The sequence below is a fragment of the Rhinoderma darwinii genome, unplaced genomic scaffold, assembly GCF_050947455.1.
Source record: "Rhinoderma darwinii isolate aRhiDar2 unplaced genomic scaffold, aRhiDar2.hap1 Scaffold_38, whole genome shotgun sequence".
In the NCBI taxonomy this organism is placed as follows: domain Eukaryota; kingdom Metazoa; phylum Chordata; class Amphibia; order Anura; family Rhinodermatidae; genus Rhinoderma; species Rhinoderma darwinii.
In genome coordinates, this window is record NW_027463486.1 from 194,489 (window position 1) to 209,649 (window position 15,161).

Consider the following 15,161-nt stretch of genomic DNA (forward strand, 5'->3'; position numbering starts at 1 on the left):
GTACAGCAGTGATATAAGAGGAGCCGCTGATATCAGTCACATATATAGATGTAAGGACTGGAGGATATAATAGTACAGCAGTGATATAAGAGGAGCCGCTGATATCAGTCACATATATAGATGTAAGGACTGGAGGATATAATAGTACAGCAGTGATATAAGAGGAGCGGCTGATATCAGTCACATATAGATGTAATGTCTCTGGAGGATATAATAGTACAGCAGTGATATAAGAGGAGCGGCTGATATCAGTCACATATATAGATGTAAGGACTGGAGGATATAATAGTACAGCAGTGATATAAGAGGAGCCGCTGATATCAGTCACATATATAGATGTAAGGACTGGAGGATGTAATAGTACAGCAGTGATATAAGAGGAGCGGCTGATATCAGTCACATATATAGATGTAAGGACTGGAGGATATAATAGTACAGCAGTGTTATCAGAGGAGCGGCTGATATCAGTCACATATATAGATCTAAGGACTGGAGGATATAATAGTACAGCAGTGATATAAGAGGAGCGGCTGATATCAGTCACATATATAGATGTAAGGACTGGAGGATATAATAGTACAGCAGTGATATAAGAGGAGCGGCTGATATCAGTCACATATATAGATGTAAGGACTGAAGGATATAATAGTACAGCAGTGATATAAGAGGAGCGGCTGATATCACATATATAGATGTAAGGACTGGAGGGTATAATAGTACAGCAGTGATATAAGAGGAGCGGCTGATATCAGTCACATATATAGATGTAAGGACTGGAGGATATAATAGTACAGCAGTGATATAAGAGGAGCCGCTGATATCAGTCACATATATAGATGTAAGGACTGGAGTATATAATAGTACAGCAGTGATATAAGAGGAGCGGCTGATATCGGTCACATATATAGATGTAAGGACTGGAGGATATAATAGTACAGCAGTGATATAAGAGGAGCGGCTGATATCAGTGACATATATAGATGTAAGGACTGGAGGATATAATAGTACAGCAGTGATATAAGAGGAGCGGCTGATATCAGTCACATATATAGATGTAAGGACTGGAGGATATAATAGTACAGCAGTGATATAAGAGGAGCCGCTGATATCAGTCACATATATAGATGTAAGGACTGGAGGATATAATAGTACAGCAGTGATATAAGAGGAGCCGCTGATATCAGTCACATATATAGATGTAAGGACTGGAGGATATAATAGTACAGCAGTGATATAAGAGGAGCGGCTGATATCAGTCACATATAGATGTAATGTCTCTGGAGGATATAATAGTACAGCAGTGATATAAGAGGAGCGGCTGATATCAGTCACATATATAGATGTAAGGACTGGAGGATATAATAGTACAGCAGTGATATAAGAGGAGCCGCTGATATCAGTCACATATATAGATGTAAGGACTGGAGGATGTAATAGTACAGCAGTGATATAAGAGGAGCGGCTGATATCAGTCACATATATAGATGTAAGGACTGGAGGATATAATAGTACAGCAGTGTTATCAGAGGAGCGGCTGATATCAGTCACATATATAGATGTAAGGACTGGAGGATATAATAGTACAGCAGTGATATAAGAGGAGCGGCTGATATCAGTCACATATATAGATGTAAGGACTGGAGGATATAATAGTACAGCAGTGATATAAGAGGAGCGGCTGATATCAGTCACATATATAGATGTAAGGACTGAAGGATATAATAGTACAGCAGTGATATAAGAGGAGCGGCTGATATCACATATATAGATGTAAGGACTGGAGGGTATAATAGTACAGCAGTGATATAAGAGGAGCGGCTGATATCAGTCACATATATAGATGTAAGGACTGGAGGATATAATAGTACAGCAGTGATATAAGAGGAGCGGCTGATATCAGTCACATATATAGATGTAAGGACTGGAGGATATAATAGTACAGCAGTGTTATAAGAGGAGCGGCTGATATCAGTCACATATATACATGTAAGGACTGGAGGATATAATAGTACAGCAGTGATATAAGAGGAGCGGCTGCTATCAGTCACATATATAGATGTAAGGACTGGAGGATATAATAGTACAGCAGTGATATAAGAGGAGCGGCTGATATCAGTCACATATATAGATGTAAGGACTGGAGGATATAATAGTACAGCAGTGATATAAGAGGAGTGGCTGATATCAGTCACATATATAGATGTAAGGACTGGAGGATATAATAGTACAGCAGTGATATAAGAGGAGCGGCTGATATCAGTCACATATATAGATGTAAGGACTGGAGGATATAATAGTACAGCAGTGATATAAGAGGAGCCGCTGATATCAGTCACATATATAGATGTAAGGACTGGAGTATATAATAGTACAGCAGTGATATAAGAGGAGCGGCTGATATCGGTCACATATATAGATGTAAGGACTGGAGGATATAATAGTACAGCAGTGATATAAGAGGAGCGGCTGATATCAGTGACATATATAGATGTAAGGACTGGAGGATATAATAGTACAGCAGTGATATAAGAGGAGCGGCTGATATCAGTCACATATATAGATGTAAGGACTGGAGGATATAATAGTACAGCAGTGATATAAGAGGAGCGGCTGATATCAGTCACATATATAGATGTAAGGACTGGAGGATATAATAGTACAGCAGTGATATGAGGAGCGGCTGATATCAGTCACATATATAGATGTAAGGACTGGAGGATATAATAGTACAGCAGTGATATAAGAGGAGTGGCTGATATCAGTCACATATATAGATGTAAGGACTGGAGGATATAATAGTACAGCAGTGATATAAGAGGAGCGGCTGATATCAGTCACATATATAGATGTAAGGACTGGAGGATATAATAGTACAGCAGTGATATAAGAGGAGCGGCTGATATCAGTCACATATATAGATGTAAGGACTAGAGGATATAATAGTACAGCAGTGATATAAGAGGAGCGGCTGATATCAATCACATATATAGATGTAAGGACTGGAGGATATAATAGTACAGCAGTGATATAAGAGGAACGGCTGATATCAGTCACATATATAGATGTAAGGACTGGAGGATATAATAGTACAGCAGTGATATAAGAGGAGCGGCTGATATCAGTCACACATATATAGATGTAAGGACTGGAGGGTATAATAGTACAGCAGTGATATAAGAGGAGCGGCTGATATCAGTCACATATATAGATGTAAGGACTGGAGTATATAATAGTACAGCAGTGATATAAGAGGAGTGGCTGATATCAGTCACATATATAGATGTAAGGACTGGAGGATATAATAGTACAGCAGTGTTATAAGAAGAGCGGCTGATATCAGTCACATATATAGATGTAAGGACTGGAGGGTATAAGGGTATGTTCACACGGCCTATTTACGGACGTAAATCGGGCGTTTTTGCCCCGAATTACGCCCGAAAATAGCGCCTCAATAGCGCTGACAAACATCTGCCCATTGAAAGCAATGGGCAGACGTTTGTCTGTTCATACGAGGCGTATATTTACGCGCCGCTGTCAAATGACGGCGCGTAAATAGACGCCCGCGTAGAAGAAGTGACCTGTCACTTCTTTGGCCGTAATTGGAGCCGCTATTCATTGACTCCAATGAATAGCAGCGCTAATTACGGCCGTAATTGACGCGGCGTTCAAGCGCCTGCACATGCCGGTACGGCTGAATTTACGGGGATGTTTACAGGCTGAAACATCCCCGTAATTTCAGCCGTTACGGACCCCCGCCGTGTGAACATACCCTAATAGTACAGCAGTGATATAAGAGGAGCGGCTGATATCAGTCACATATATAGATGTAAGGACTGGAGGATATAATAGTACAGCAGTGATATAAGAGGAGCGGCTGATATCACATATATAGATGTAAGGACTGGAGGATATAATAGTACAGCAGTGATATAAGAGGAGCAGCTGATATCAGTCACATATATAGATGTAAGGACTGGAGGATATAATAGTACAGCAGTGATATAAGAGGAGCCGCTGATATCAGTCACATATATAGATGTAAGGACTGGAGTATATAATAGTACAGCAGTGATATAAGAGGAGCGGCTGATATCGGTCACATATATAGATGTAAGGACTGGAGGATATAATAGTACAGCAGTGATATAAGAGGAGCGGCTGATATCAGTGACATATATAGATGTAAGGACTGGAGGATATAATAGTACAGCAGTGATATAAGAGGAGCGGCTGATATCAGTCACATATATAGATGTAAGGACTGGAGGATATAATAGTACAGCAGTGATATAAGAGGAGCCGCTGATATCAGTCACATATATAGATGTAAGGACTGGAGGATATAATAGTACAGCAGTGATATAAGAGGAGCCGCTGATATCAGTCACATATATAGATGTAAGGACTGGAGGATATAATAGTACAGCAGTGATATAAGAGGAGCGGCTGATATCAGTCACATATATAGATGTAAGGACTGGAGGATATAATAGTACAGCAGTGATATAAGAGGAGCCGCTGATATCAGTCACATATATAGATGTAAGGACTGGAGGATGTAATAGTACAGCAGTGATATAAGAGGAGCGGCTGATATCAGTCACATATATAGATGTAAGGACTGGAGGATATAATAGTACAGCAGTGTTATCAGAGGAGCGGCTGATATCAGTCACATATATAGATGTAAGGACTGGAGGATATAATAGTACAGCAGTGATATAAGAGGAGCGGCTGATATCAGTCACATATATAGATGTAAGGACTGGAGGATATAATAGTACAGCAGTGATATAAGAGGAGCGGCTGATATCAGTCACATATATAGATGTAAGGACTGAAGGATATAATAGTACAGCAGTGATATAAGAGGAGCGGCTGATATCACATATATAGATGTAAGGACTGGAGGGTATAATAGTACAGCAGTGATATAAGAGGAGCGGCTGATATCAGTCACATATATAGATGTAAGGACTGGAGGATATAATAGTACAGCAGTGATATAAGAGGAGCCGCTGATATCAGTCACATATATAGATGTAAGGACTGGAGTATATAACAGTACAGCAGTGATATAAGAGGAGCGGCTGATATCGGTCACATATATAGATGTAAGGACTGGAGGATATAATAGTACAGCAGTGATATAAGAGGAGCGGCTGATATCAGTGACATATATAGATGTAAGGACTGGAGGATATAATAGTACAGCAGTGATATAAGAGGAGCGGCTGATATCAGTCACATATATAGATGTAAGGACTGGAGGATATAATAGTACAGCAGTGATATAAGAGGAGCCGCTGATATCAGTCACATATATAGATGTAAGGACTGGAGGATATAATAGTACAGCAGTGATATAAGAGGAGCCGCTGATATCAGTCACATATATAGATGTAAGGACTGGAGGATATAATAGTACAGCAGTGATATAAGAGGAGCGGCTGATATCAGTCACATATAGATGTAATGTCTCTGGAGGATATAATAGTACAGCAGTGATATAAGAGGAGCGGCTGATATCAGTCACATATATAGATGTAAGGACTGGAGGATATAATAGTACAGCAGTGATATAAGAGGAGCCGCTGATATCAGTCACATATATAGATGTAAGGACTGGAGGATGTAATAGTACAGCAGTGATATAAGAGGAGCGGCTGATATCAGTCACATATATAGATGTAAGGACTGGAGGATATAATAGTACAGCAGTGTTATCAGAGGAGCGGCTGATATCAGTCACATATATAGATGTAAGGACTGGAGGATATAATAGTACAGCAGTGATATAAGAGGAGCGGCTGATATCAGTCACATATATAGATGTAAGGACTGGAGGATATAATAGTACAGCAGTGATATAAGAGGAGCGGCTGATATCAGTCACATATATAGATGTAAGGACTGAAGGATATAATAGTACAGCAGTGATATAAGAGGAGCGGCTGATATCACATATATAGATGTAAGGACTGGAGGGTATAATAGTACAGCAGTGATATAAGAGGAGCGGCTGATATCAGTCACATATATAGATGTAAGGACTGGAGGATATAATAGTACAGCAGTGATATAAGAGGAGCGGCTGATATCAGTCACATATATAGATGTAAGGACTGGAGGATATAATAGTACAGCAGTGTTATAAGAGGAGCGGCTGATATCAGTCACATATATACATGTAAGGACTGGAGGATATAATAGTACAGCAGTGATATAAGAGGAGCGGCTGCTATCAGTCACATATATAGATGTAAGGACTGGAGGATATAATAGTACAGCAGTGATATAAGAGGAGCGGCTGATATCAGTCACATATATAGATGTAAGGACTGGAGGATATAATAGTACAGCAGTGATATAAGAGGAGTGGCTGATATCAGTCACATATATAGATGTAAGGACTGGAGGATATAATAGTACAGCAGTGATATAAGAGGAGCGGCTGATATCAGTCACATATATAGATGTAAGGACTGGAGGATATAATAGTACAGCAGTGATATAAGAGGAGCGGCTGATATCAGTCACATATATAGATGTAAGGACTGGAGGATATAATAGTACAGCAGTGATGTAAGAAGAGCGGCTGATATCAGTCACATATATAGATGTAAGGACTGGAGGATATAATAGTACAGCAGTGATATAAGAGGAGCGGCTGATATCAGTCACATATATAGATGTAAGGACTGGAGGATATAATAGTACAGCAGTGATATAAGAGGAGCGGCTGATATCAGTCACATATATAGATGTAAGGACTGGAGGATATAATAGTACAGCAGTGATATGAGGAGCGGCTGATATCAGTCACATATATAGATGTAAGGACTGGAGGATATAATAGTACAGCAGTGATATAAGAGGAGTGGCTGATATCAGTCACATATATAGATGTAAGGACTGGAGGGTATAATAGTACAGCAGTGATATAAGAGGAGCGGCTGATATCAGTCACATATATAGATGTAAGGACTGGAGGATATAATAGTACAGCAGTGATATAAGAGAAGCGGCTGATATCAGTCACATATATAGATGTAAGGACTGGAGAATATAATAGTACAGCAGTGATATAAGAGGAGCGGCTGATATCACATATATAGATGTAAGGACTGGAGGGTATAATAGTACAGCAGTGATATAAGAGGAGCAGCTGATATCAGTCACATATAGATGTAAGGACTGGAGGATATAATAGTACAGCAGTGATATAAGGAGGAGCGGCTGATATCAGTCACATATATAGATGTAAGGACTGCAGGATATAATAGTACAGCAGTGATATAAGGGGAGCGGCTGATATCAGTCACATATATAGATGTAAGGACTGGAGGATATAATAGTACAGCAGTGATATAAGAGGAGCGGCTGATATCAGTCACATATATAGATGTAAGGACTGGAGGGTATAATAGTACAGCAGTGATATAAGAGGAGCGGCTGATATCAGTCACATATATATAGATGTAAGGACTGGAGGATATAATAGTGCCGGAGCATTATAAGAGGAGCGGCTGATATCAGTCACATATATAGATGTAAGGACTGGAGGATATAATAGTACAGCAGTGATATAAGAGGAGCGGCTGATATCAGTCACATATATATAGATGTAAGGACTGGAGGATATAATAGTGCCGGAGCATTATAAGAGGAGCGGCTGATATCAGTCACATATATAGATGTAAGGACTGGAGGATATAATAGTACAGCAGTGATATAAGAGGAGCGGCTGATATCAGTCACCTATATAGATGTAAGGACTGGAGGATATAATAGTACAGCAGTGATATAAGAGGAGCGGCTGATATCAGTCACATATATATAGATGTAAGGACTGGAGGATATAATAGTACAGCAGTGATATAAGAGGAGCGGCTGATATCAGTCACATATATAGATGTAAGGACTGGAGGATATAATAGTACAGCAGTGATATAAGAGGAACGGCTGATATCAGTCACATATATAGATGTAAGGACTGGAGGATATAATAGTACAGCAGTGATATAAGAGGAGTGGCTGATATCAGTCACATATATATAGATGTAAGGACTGGAGGATATAATAGTACAGCAGTGATATAAGAGGAGCGGCTGATATCAGTCACCTATATAGATGTAAGGACTGGAGGATATAATAGTACAGCAGTGATATAAGAGGAGCCGCTGATATCAGTCACCTATATAGATGTAAGGACTGGAGGATATAATAGTACAGCAGTGATATAAGAGGAGCGGCTGATATCAGTCACATATATATAGATGTAAGGACTGGAGGATATAATAGTACAGCAGTGATATAAGAGGAGCGGCTGATATCAGTCACATATATAGATGTAAGGACTGGAGGATATAATAGTACAGCAGTGATATAAGAGGAACGGCTGATATCAGTCACATATATAGATGTAAGGACTGGAGGATATAATAGTACAGCAGTGATATAAGAGGAGTGGCTGATATCAGTCACATATATATAGATGTAAGGACTGGAGGATATAATAGTACAGCAGTGATATAAGAGGAGCGGCTGATATCAGTCACCTATATAGATGTAAGGACTGGAGGATATAATAGTACAGCAGTGATATAAGAGGAGCCGCTGATATCAGTCACATATGATGTAATGTCTCTGGAGGATATAATAGTACAGCAGTGATATAAGAGGAGCGGATGAGATCAGTCACATATATAGATGTAAGGACTGGAGGATATAATAGTACAGCAGTGATATAAGAGGAGCGGCTGATATCAGTCACATATATAGATGTAAGGACTGGAGGATATAATAGTACAGCAGTGATATAAGAGGAGCGGCTGATATCAGTCACATATATAGATGTAAGGACTGGAGGATATAATAGTACAGCATGATATAAGAGGAGCGGCTGATATCAGTCACATATATAGATGTAAGGACTGGAGGATATAATAGTACAGCAGTGATATAAGAGGAGCGGATGAGATCAGTCACATATATGTAAGGACTGGAGGGTATAATAGTACAGCAGTGATATAAGAGGAGCGGCTGATATCAGTCACATATATAGATGTAAGGACTGGAGGATATAATAGTACAGCAGTGATATAAGAGGAGCGGCTGATATCAGTCACATATATAGATGTAAGGACTGGAGGATATAATAGTACAGCAGTGATATAAGAGGAGCAGCTGATATCAGTCACATATATAGATGTAAGGACTGGAGGATATAATAGTACAGCAGTGATATAAGAGGAGCGGCTGATATCAGTCACATATATAGATGTAAGTACTGGAGGATATAATAGTACAGCAGTGATATAAGAGGAGCGGCAGATATCAGTCACATATATAGATGTAAGGACTGGAGGATATAATAGTACAGCAGTGATATAAGAAGAGCGGCTGATATCAGTCACATATGATGTAATGTCTGGAGGATATAATAGTACAGCAGTGATATAAGAGGAGCGGCTGATATCAGTCACATATATAGATGTAAGGACTGGAGGATATAATAGTACAGCAGTGATATAAGAGGAGCCGCTGATATCAGTCACATATATAGATGTAAGGACTGGAGGGTATAATAGTACAGCAGTGATATAAGAGGTGCGGCTGATATCAGTCACATATATAGATGTAAGGACTGGAGGATATAATAGTACAGCAGTGATATAAGAGGAGCGGCTGATATCAGTCACATATATAGATGTAAGGACTGGAGGATATAATAGTACAGCAGTGATATAAGAGGAGCGGCTGATATCAGTCACATATATAGCTGTAAGGACTGGAGGATATAATAGTACAGCAGTGTTATAAGAGGAGCGGCTGATATCAGTCACATATATAGATGTAAGGACTGGAGGATATAATAGTACAGCAGTGATATAAGAGGAGCCGCTGATATCAGTCACATATATAGATGTAAGGACTGGAGGGTATAATAGTACAGCAGTGATATAAGAGGTGCGGCTGATATCAGTCATATATATAGATGTAAGGACTGGAGGATATAATAGTACAGCAGTGATATAAGAGGAGCGGCTGATATCAGTCACATATATAGATGTAAGGACTGGAGGATATAATAGTACAGCAGTGATATAAGAGGAGCGGCTGATATCAGTCACATATATAGATGTAAGGACTGGAGGGTATAATAGTACAGCAGTGATATAAGAGGTGCGGCTGGTATCAGTCACATATATAGATGTAAGGACTGGAGGATATAATAGTACAGCAGTGATATAAGAGGAGCGGCTGATATCAGTCACATATATAGATGTAAGGACTGGAGGATATAATAGTACAGCAGTGATATAAGAGGAGCGGCTGATATCAGTCACATATATAGATATAAATTTCTCATCACTGGAGATCTGTGACATGAACTCTTGATCAGTAGATTGTATTCCCCTCTTCTAGAGACAGACGTTTCCCAGCCTGAAATCTGTCTGATAACGGGAAGCAATAGATTATATTCATCAATGCTATAGTCAGCCTCTCCCCAGTCTGTATGGCTGATAACAGGGAGCAATGGATTGCATTAATCTGTATAGCAAATGGAGACAAATGGACTGCAGATGTAGTGTCCCTTTAAATCTCTGTACATTTCTGTCTGTCGTTGCAATGTGTTGACATTTCTCTCTTCCTGGCAGACTGCTCGTACCTCCTGCCCCCGGTAGAGATGGCGGAGACTCTGGGGAAGCCGAATTCTCTCTCCGACCCCCAGTTCCATTGTAACCCAATACAGACCAGCGATACAGAGAATTCCCAGCCCACGTCCCGGACAGCGGCCACATAATGGACTAAGGACTGAATAATGGACGATGACGGAGCAGAAACACATAATTCTACTGAGAATCTGGACACAATGTTACAACCTGTGGGCTGGATAATTCGGTGAACCCCACTGTGTTATCGTTGGCACCCCCATACATGATCCCCCTTAAATGTGGCCGCCATGGTTTACAGCTAATCCCCCATGATGCACTGCCCTGCTCCGAAGTCTTCTGTACTGTGCCCGGTGTAAACCCTACATCTCCTACAATGCACTACAGCAGGGCAGAGACACCAGCAGAGAGCTACAGTAAGATCTAGCACCCCGAGAGTTAATATAACACCAGTTATGGAGGTAAATCATAAACTTCTGTGGCCCCACAACTGCCAGGTGTCGTTTTTAGTACTGCAGCCCTCCTCCGGTAGTAATACGGTACCGGGTATCAGTAATCTTATGTCTTCCAGCTCATTTATCCCCGAGAAGAAGAGAAATACATGGAGTTTATTTTTATACTATAGATATTTATATATTTATGCTTTGTACATAGATTTATTTTCTTTCTAAGGAAAGATTTGTATGGTCATAATCCCACGACCGCTGTATCCCACGATTCCGCAGGACAGTAGACCGCCTACATTCCCTGAGATCTAATAACGTATAGCTTACGCTAGCATGTGAGCGCAGCGAGGCACGAGGCACAGCGTGCACCACGAGAGACGCCTCCGGACCCAATCTCCGGAGGCTCCAGTCATCCAAGGACCGAGCAACGTCTGCAGGCCGCACGTGCGCCCCCGGCTGATGAGTGCACCTCCGCATTATGTATACGCCTTGATGCCATGTCAGACATTTGGCTGCTTTCAATATAATTGTAAGAAATCCCAAGTGAAAATAAATACGTATCATAAAATCAAGACTTCCTGGTCGTGTCTTCATTGTTGTGTAAAGTCCCGTGTCCGCAGGTGGAGCAGCAAAATATCTGGAGAAATTGCAATGTTCAGTATATTGTCACTTTGGACTGCAGTCCCTTGTACGGCCAGAAGGGGGAGCTCCGGCTCATGTCAGAGAACAGACCGCCCACAATGGTGAAGCGATCAATATTGGTCACTCCCTTATGAAAACTTCGAGACTGCTCTAGACAAGGTAAAAAGAGGGGGTTCTCTGCCCCCGAATGTTAGGAATAAGGGGGTGCTTTATTCAGTGTCTCTAGTCAAAAAGTAAGAGTTACAGCACCACAAAAAAGAGGTTGTCAAGTGTCAATAAATCTTTATCCTTGAATAATAAAATGTTCTGCAGCTTTCTAATATACTTTGTTTCAATTCCTCACAATGTACAAAATCCCTGCTTGCTGTCTGTGAACGAGGACATTCTAGAGAAGTGACATCTGCTTTACGTGCTCAACTGTGATTGTGACGTCTCTTCCTCCATATATGAGAGGCTTATATGGTGTCCCTTGCTGCAAAGACTCATGGGTAAATGGAATCTTGGGACTATTAAAAATACATATTAGGTGTAAAACAGGAAACAGGGTGCCCCAAAACAGAACCCCGGAAGTGCGCGCGCGCGCACACACGCACACACGCACACACACACACACACACACACACACACACACACACACACACTTCCACAGTAGATTATCAAATGGGAGAGACTAGACATGGACCGCACATCCACTGTATACTATGATCAATTGCGGCTAGGCAAAATATTTAAATATGAACGAGAGGTTCTTTGTAACATTTTGATCAAATTGTATGCAAGCCCACTTGCCACTTCACAGCGACCTCTAAAAGTGGGTCCCTACTCTATCGGTTGCACCACCGCGTGGCGGTCACCGATACTGCAACACCGCTCCTGCAGAGGGAGCAACCCAAAGGCCAAAAAGCACTATAGAGAGTTCCATAGTGTGACTGATCTTACAGTAGAGGTTCCGTAGTGTGACCGCTCTTACAGTAGAGGTTCCATAGTGTGACTGCTCTTACAGTAGAGGTTCCATAGTGTGACTGCTCTTACAGTAGAGGTTCCATAGTGTGACTGCTCTTACAGTAGAGGTTCCATAGTGTGACTGTTCTTACAGTAGAGGTTCCATAGTGTGACTGCTCTTACAGTAGAGGTTCCATAGTGTGACTGATCTTACAGTAGAGGTTCCATAGTATGACTGATCTTACAGTAGAGGGTCCATAGTGTGACTGCTCTTACAGTAGAGGTTCCATAGTGTGACCGCTCTTACAGTAGAGGTTCCATAGTGTGACTGCTATTACAGTAGAGGTTCCATAGTGTGACTGATCTTACAGTAGAGGTTCCATAGTGTGACCGCTCTTACAGTATAGGTTCCATATTGTGACTGCTCTTACAGTAGAGGTTCCATAGTGTGACTGCTCTTACAGTAGAGGTTCCATAGTGTGACCGCTCTTACAGTAGAGGTTCCATAGTGTGACCGCTCTTACAGTAGAGGTTCCGTAGTGTGACCGCTCTTACAGTAGAGGTTCTATAGTGTGACTGTTCTTACAGTAGAGGGTCCATAGTGTGACTGCTCTTACAGTAGAGGCTCCATAGTGTGACTGCTCTTACAGTAGAGGTTCCATAGTGTGACTGCTCTTACAGTAGAGGTTCTATAGTGTGACCGCTCTTACAGTAGAGGTTCTATAGTGTGACTGTTCTTACAGTAGAGGGTCCATAGTGTGACTGCTCTTACAGTAGAGGCTCCATAGTGTGACTGCTCTTACAGTAGAGGTTCCATAGTGTGACCGCTCTTACAGTAGAGGTTCCATAGTGTGACTGCTCTTACAGTAGAGGTTCCATAGTGTGACTGCTCTTACAGTAGAGGTTCCATAGTGTGACTGCTCTTACAGTAGAGGCTCCATAGTGTGACTGCTCTTACAGTAGAGGTTCCATAGTGTGACTGCTCTTACAGTAGAGGTTCCATAGTGTGACTGTTCTTACAGAAGAGGTTCCATAGTGTGACTGCTCTTACAGTAGAGGTTCTATAGTGTGACTGCTCTTACAGAAGAGGTTCCATAGTGTGACTGCTCTTACAGTAGAGGTTCCATAGTGTGACTGCTCTTACAGTAGAGGTTCCATAGTGTGACTGCTCTTACAGTAGAGGTTCCATAGTGTGACTGTTCTTACAGAAGAGGTTCCATAGTGTGACTGCTCTTACAGTAGAGGTTCCATAGTGTGACTGCTCTTACAGTAGAGGCTCCATAGTGTGACTGCTCTTACAGTAGAGGCTCCATAGTGTGACTGCTCTTACAGTAGAGGCTCCATAGTGTAACTGCTCTTACAGTAGAGGCTCCATAGTGTGACTGCTCTTACAGTAGAGGTTCCATAGTGTGACTGATCTTACAGTAGAGGTTCCATAGTGTGACTGCTCTTACAGTAGAGGTTCCATAGTGTGACTTATCTTACAGTAGAGGCTCCATAGTGTGACTGCTCTTACAGTAGAGGCTCCATAGTGTGACTTATCTTACAGTAGAGGCTCCATAGTGTGACTGCTCTTACAGTAGAGGTTCCGTAGTGTGACTGCTCTTACAGTAGAGGTTCCATAGTGTGACTGCTCTTACAGTAGACGTTCCATAGTGTGACTGCTCTTACAGTAGAGGTCCCATAGTGTGACTGCTCTTACAGTAGAGGTTCCATAGTGTGACTGATCTTACAGTAGAGGCTCCATAGTGTGACTGCTCTTACAGTAGAGGGTCCATAGTGTGACTGATCTTACAGTAGAGGGTCCATAGTGTGACTGCTCTTACAGTAGAGGTTCCATAGTGTGACTGCTCTTACAGTAGAGGTTCCATAGTGTGACTGTTCTTACAGTAGAGGCTCCATAGTGTGACTGATCTTACAGTAGAGGTTCCATAGTGTGACTGCTCTTACAGTAGAGGTTCCATAGTGTGACTGTTCTTACAGTAGAGGTTCCATAGTGTGACCGCTCTTACAGTAGAGGTTCTATAGTGTGACTGCTCTTACAGTAGAGGTTCAATAGTGTGACTGCTCTTACAGTAGAGGCTCCATAGTGTGACTGCTCTTACATTAGAGGCTCCATAGTGTGACTGCTCTTACAGTAGAGGTTCTATAGTGTGACTGCTCTTACAGTAGAGGTTCCATAGTGTGACTTCTCTTACAGTAGAGGCTCCATAGTGTGACTGCTCTTACAGTAGAGGCTCCATAGTGTGACTGATCTTACAGTAGAGGTTCCATAGTGTGACTGCTCTTACAGTAGAGGTTCCATAGTGTGGCTGCTCTTACAGTAGAGGTTCCATAGTGTGACTGCTCTTACAGTAGAGGTACCATAGTGTGATTGCTCTTACAGTAGAGGTTCCATAGTGTGACTGCTCTTACAGTAGAGGCTCCATAGTGTGACTGCTCTTACAGTAGA

The 15,161-nt window shown here is 41.4% G+C and overlaps 1 protein-coding gene across 5 annotated transcripts in view; it reads left to right on the forward strand.

Moving 5' to 3' along the window:
- The window catches only part of BOC (BOC cell adhesion associated, oncogene regulated), a 77,427-nt gene extending 65,730 nt beyond the window's left edge, over window positions 1-11,697 (forward strand). For all 5 annotated transcript variants that reach the window (XM_075848339.1, XM_075848337.1, XM_075848341.1 and 2 more), the window contains exon 19: window positions 10,665-11,697. In XM_075848339.1, coding sequence (XP_075704454.1) covers window positions 10,665-10,810 — 146 coding nt within the window. In that variant the 3' untranslated portion in view covers window positions 10,811-11,697. The remainder of the gene's footprint in view (window positions 1-10,664) is intronic.
- The last annotated feature ends 3,464 nt before the right edge of the window (window positions 11,698-15,161 follow it).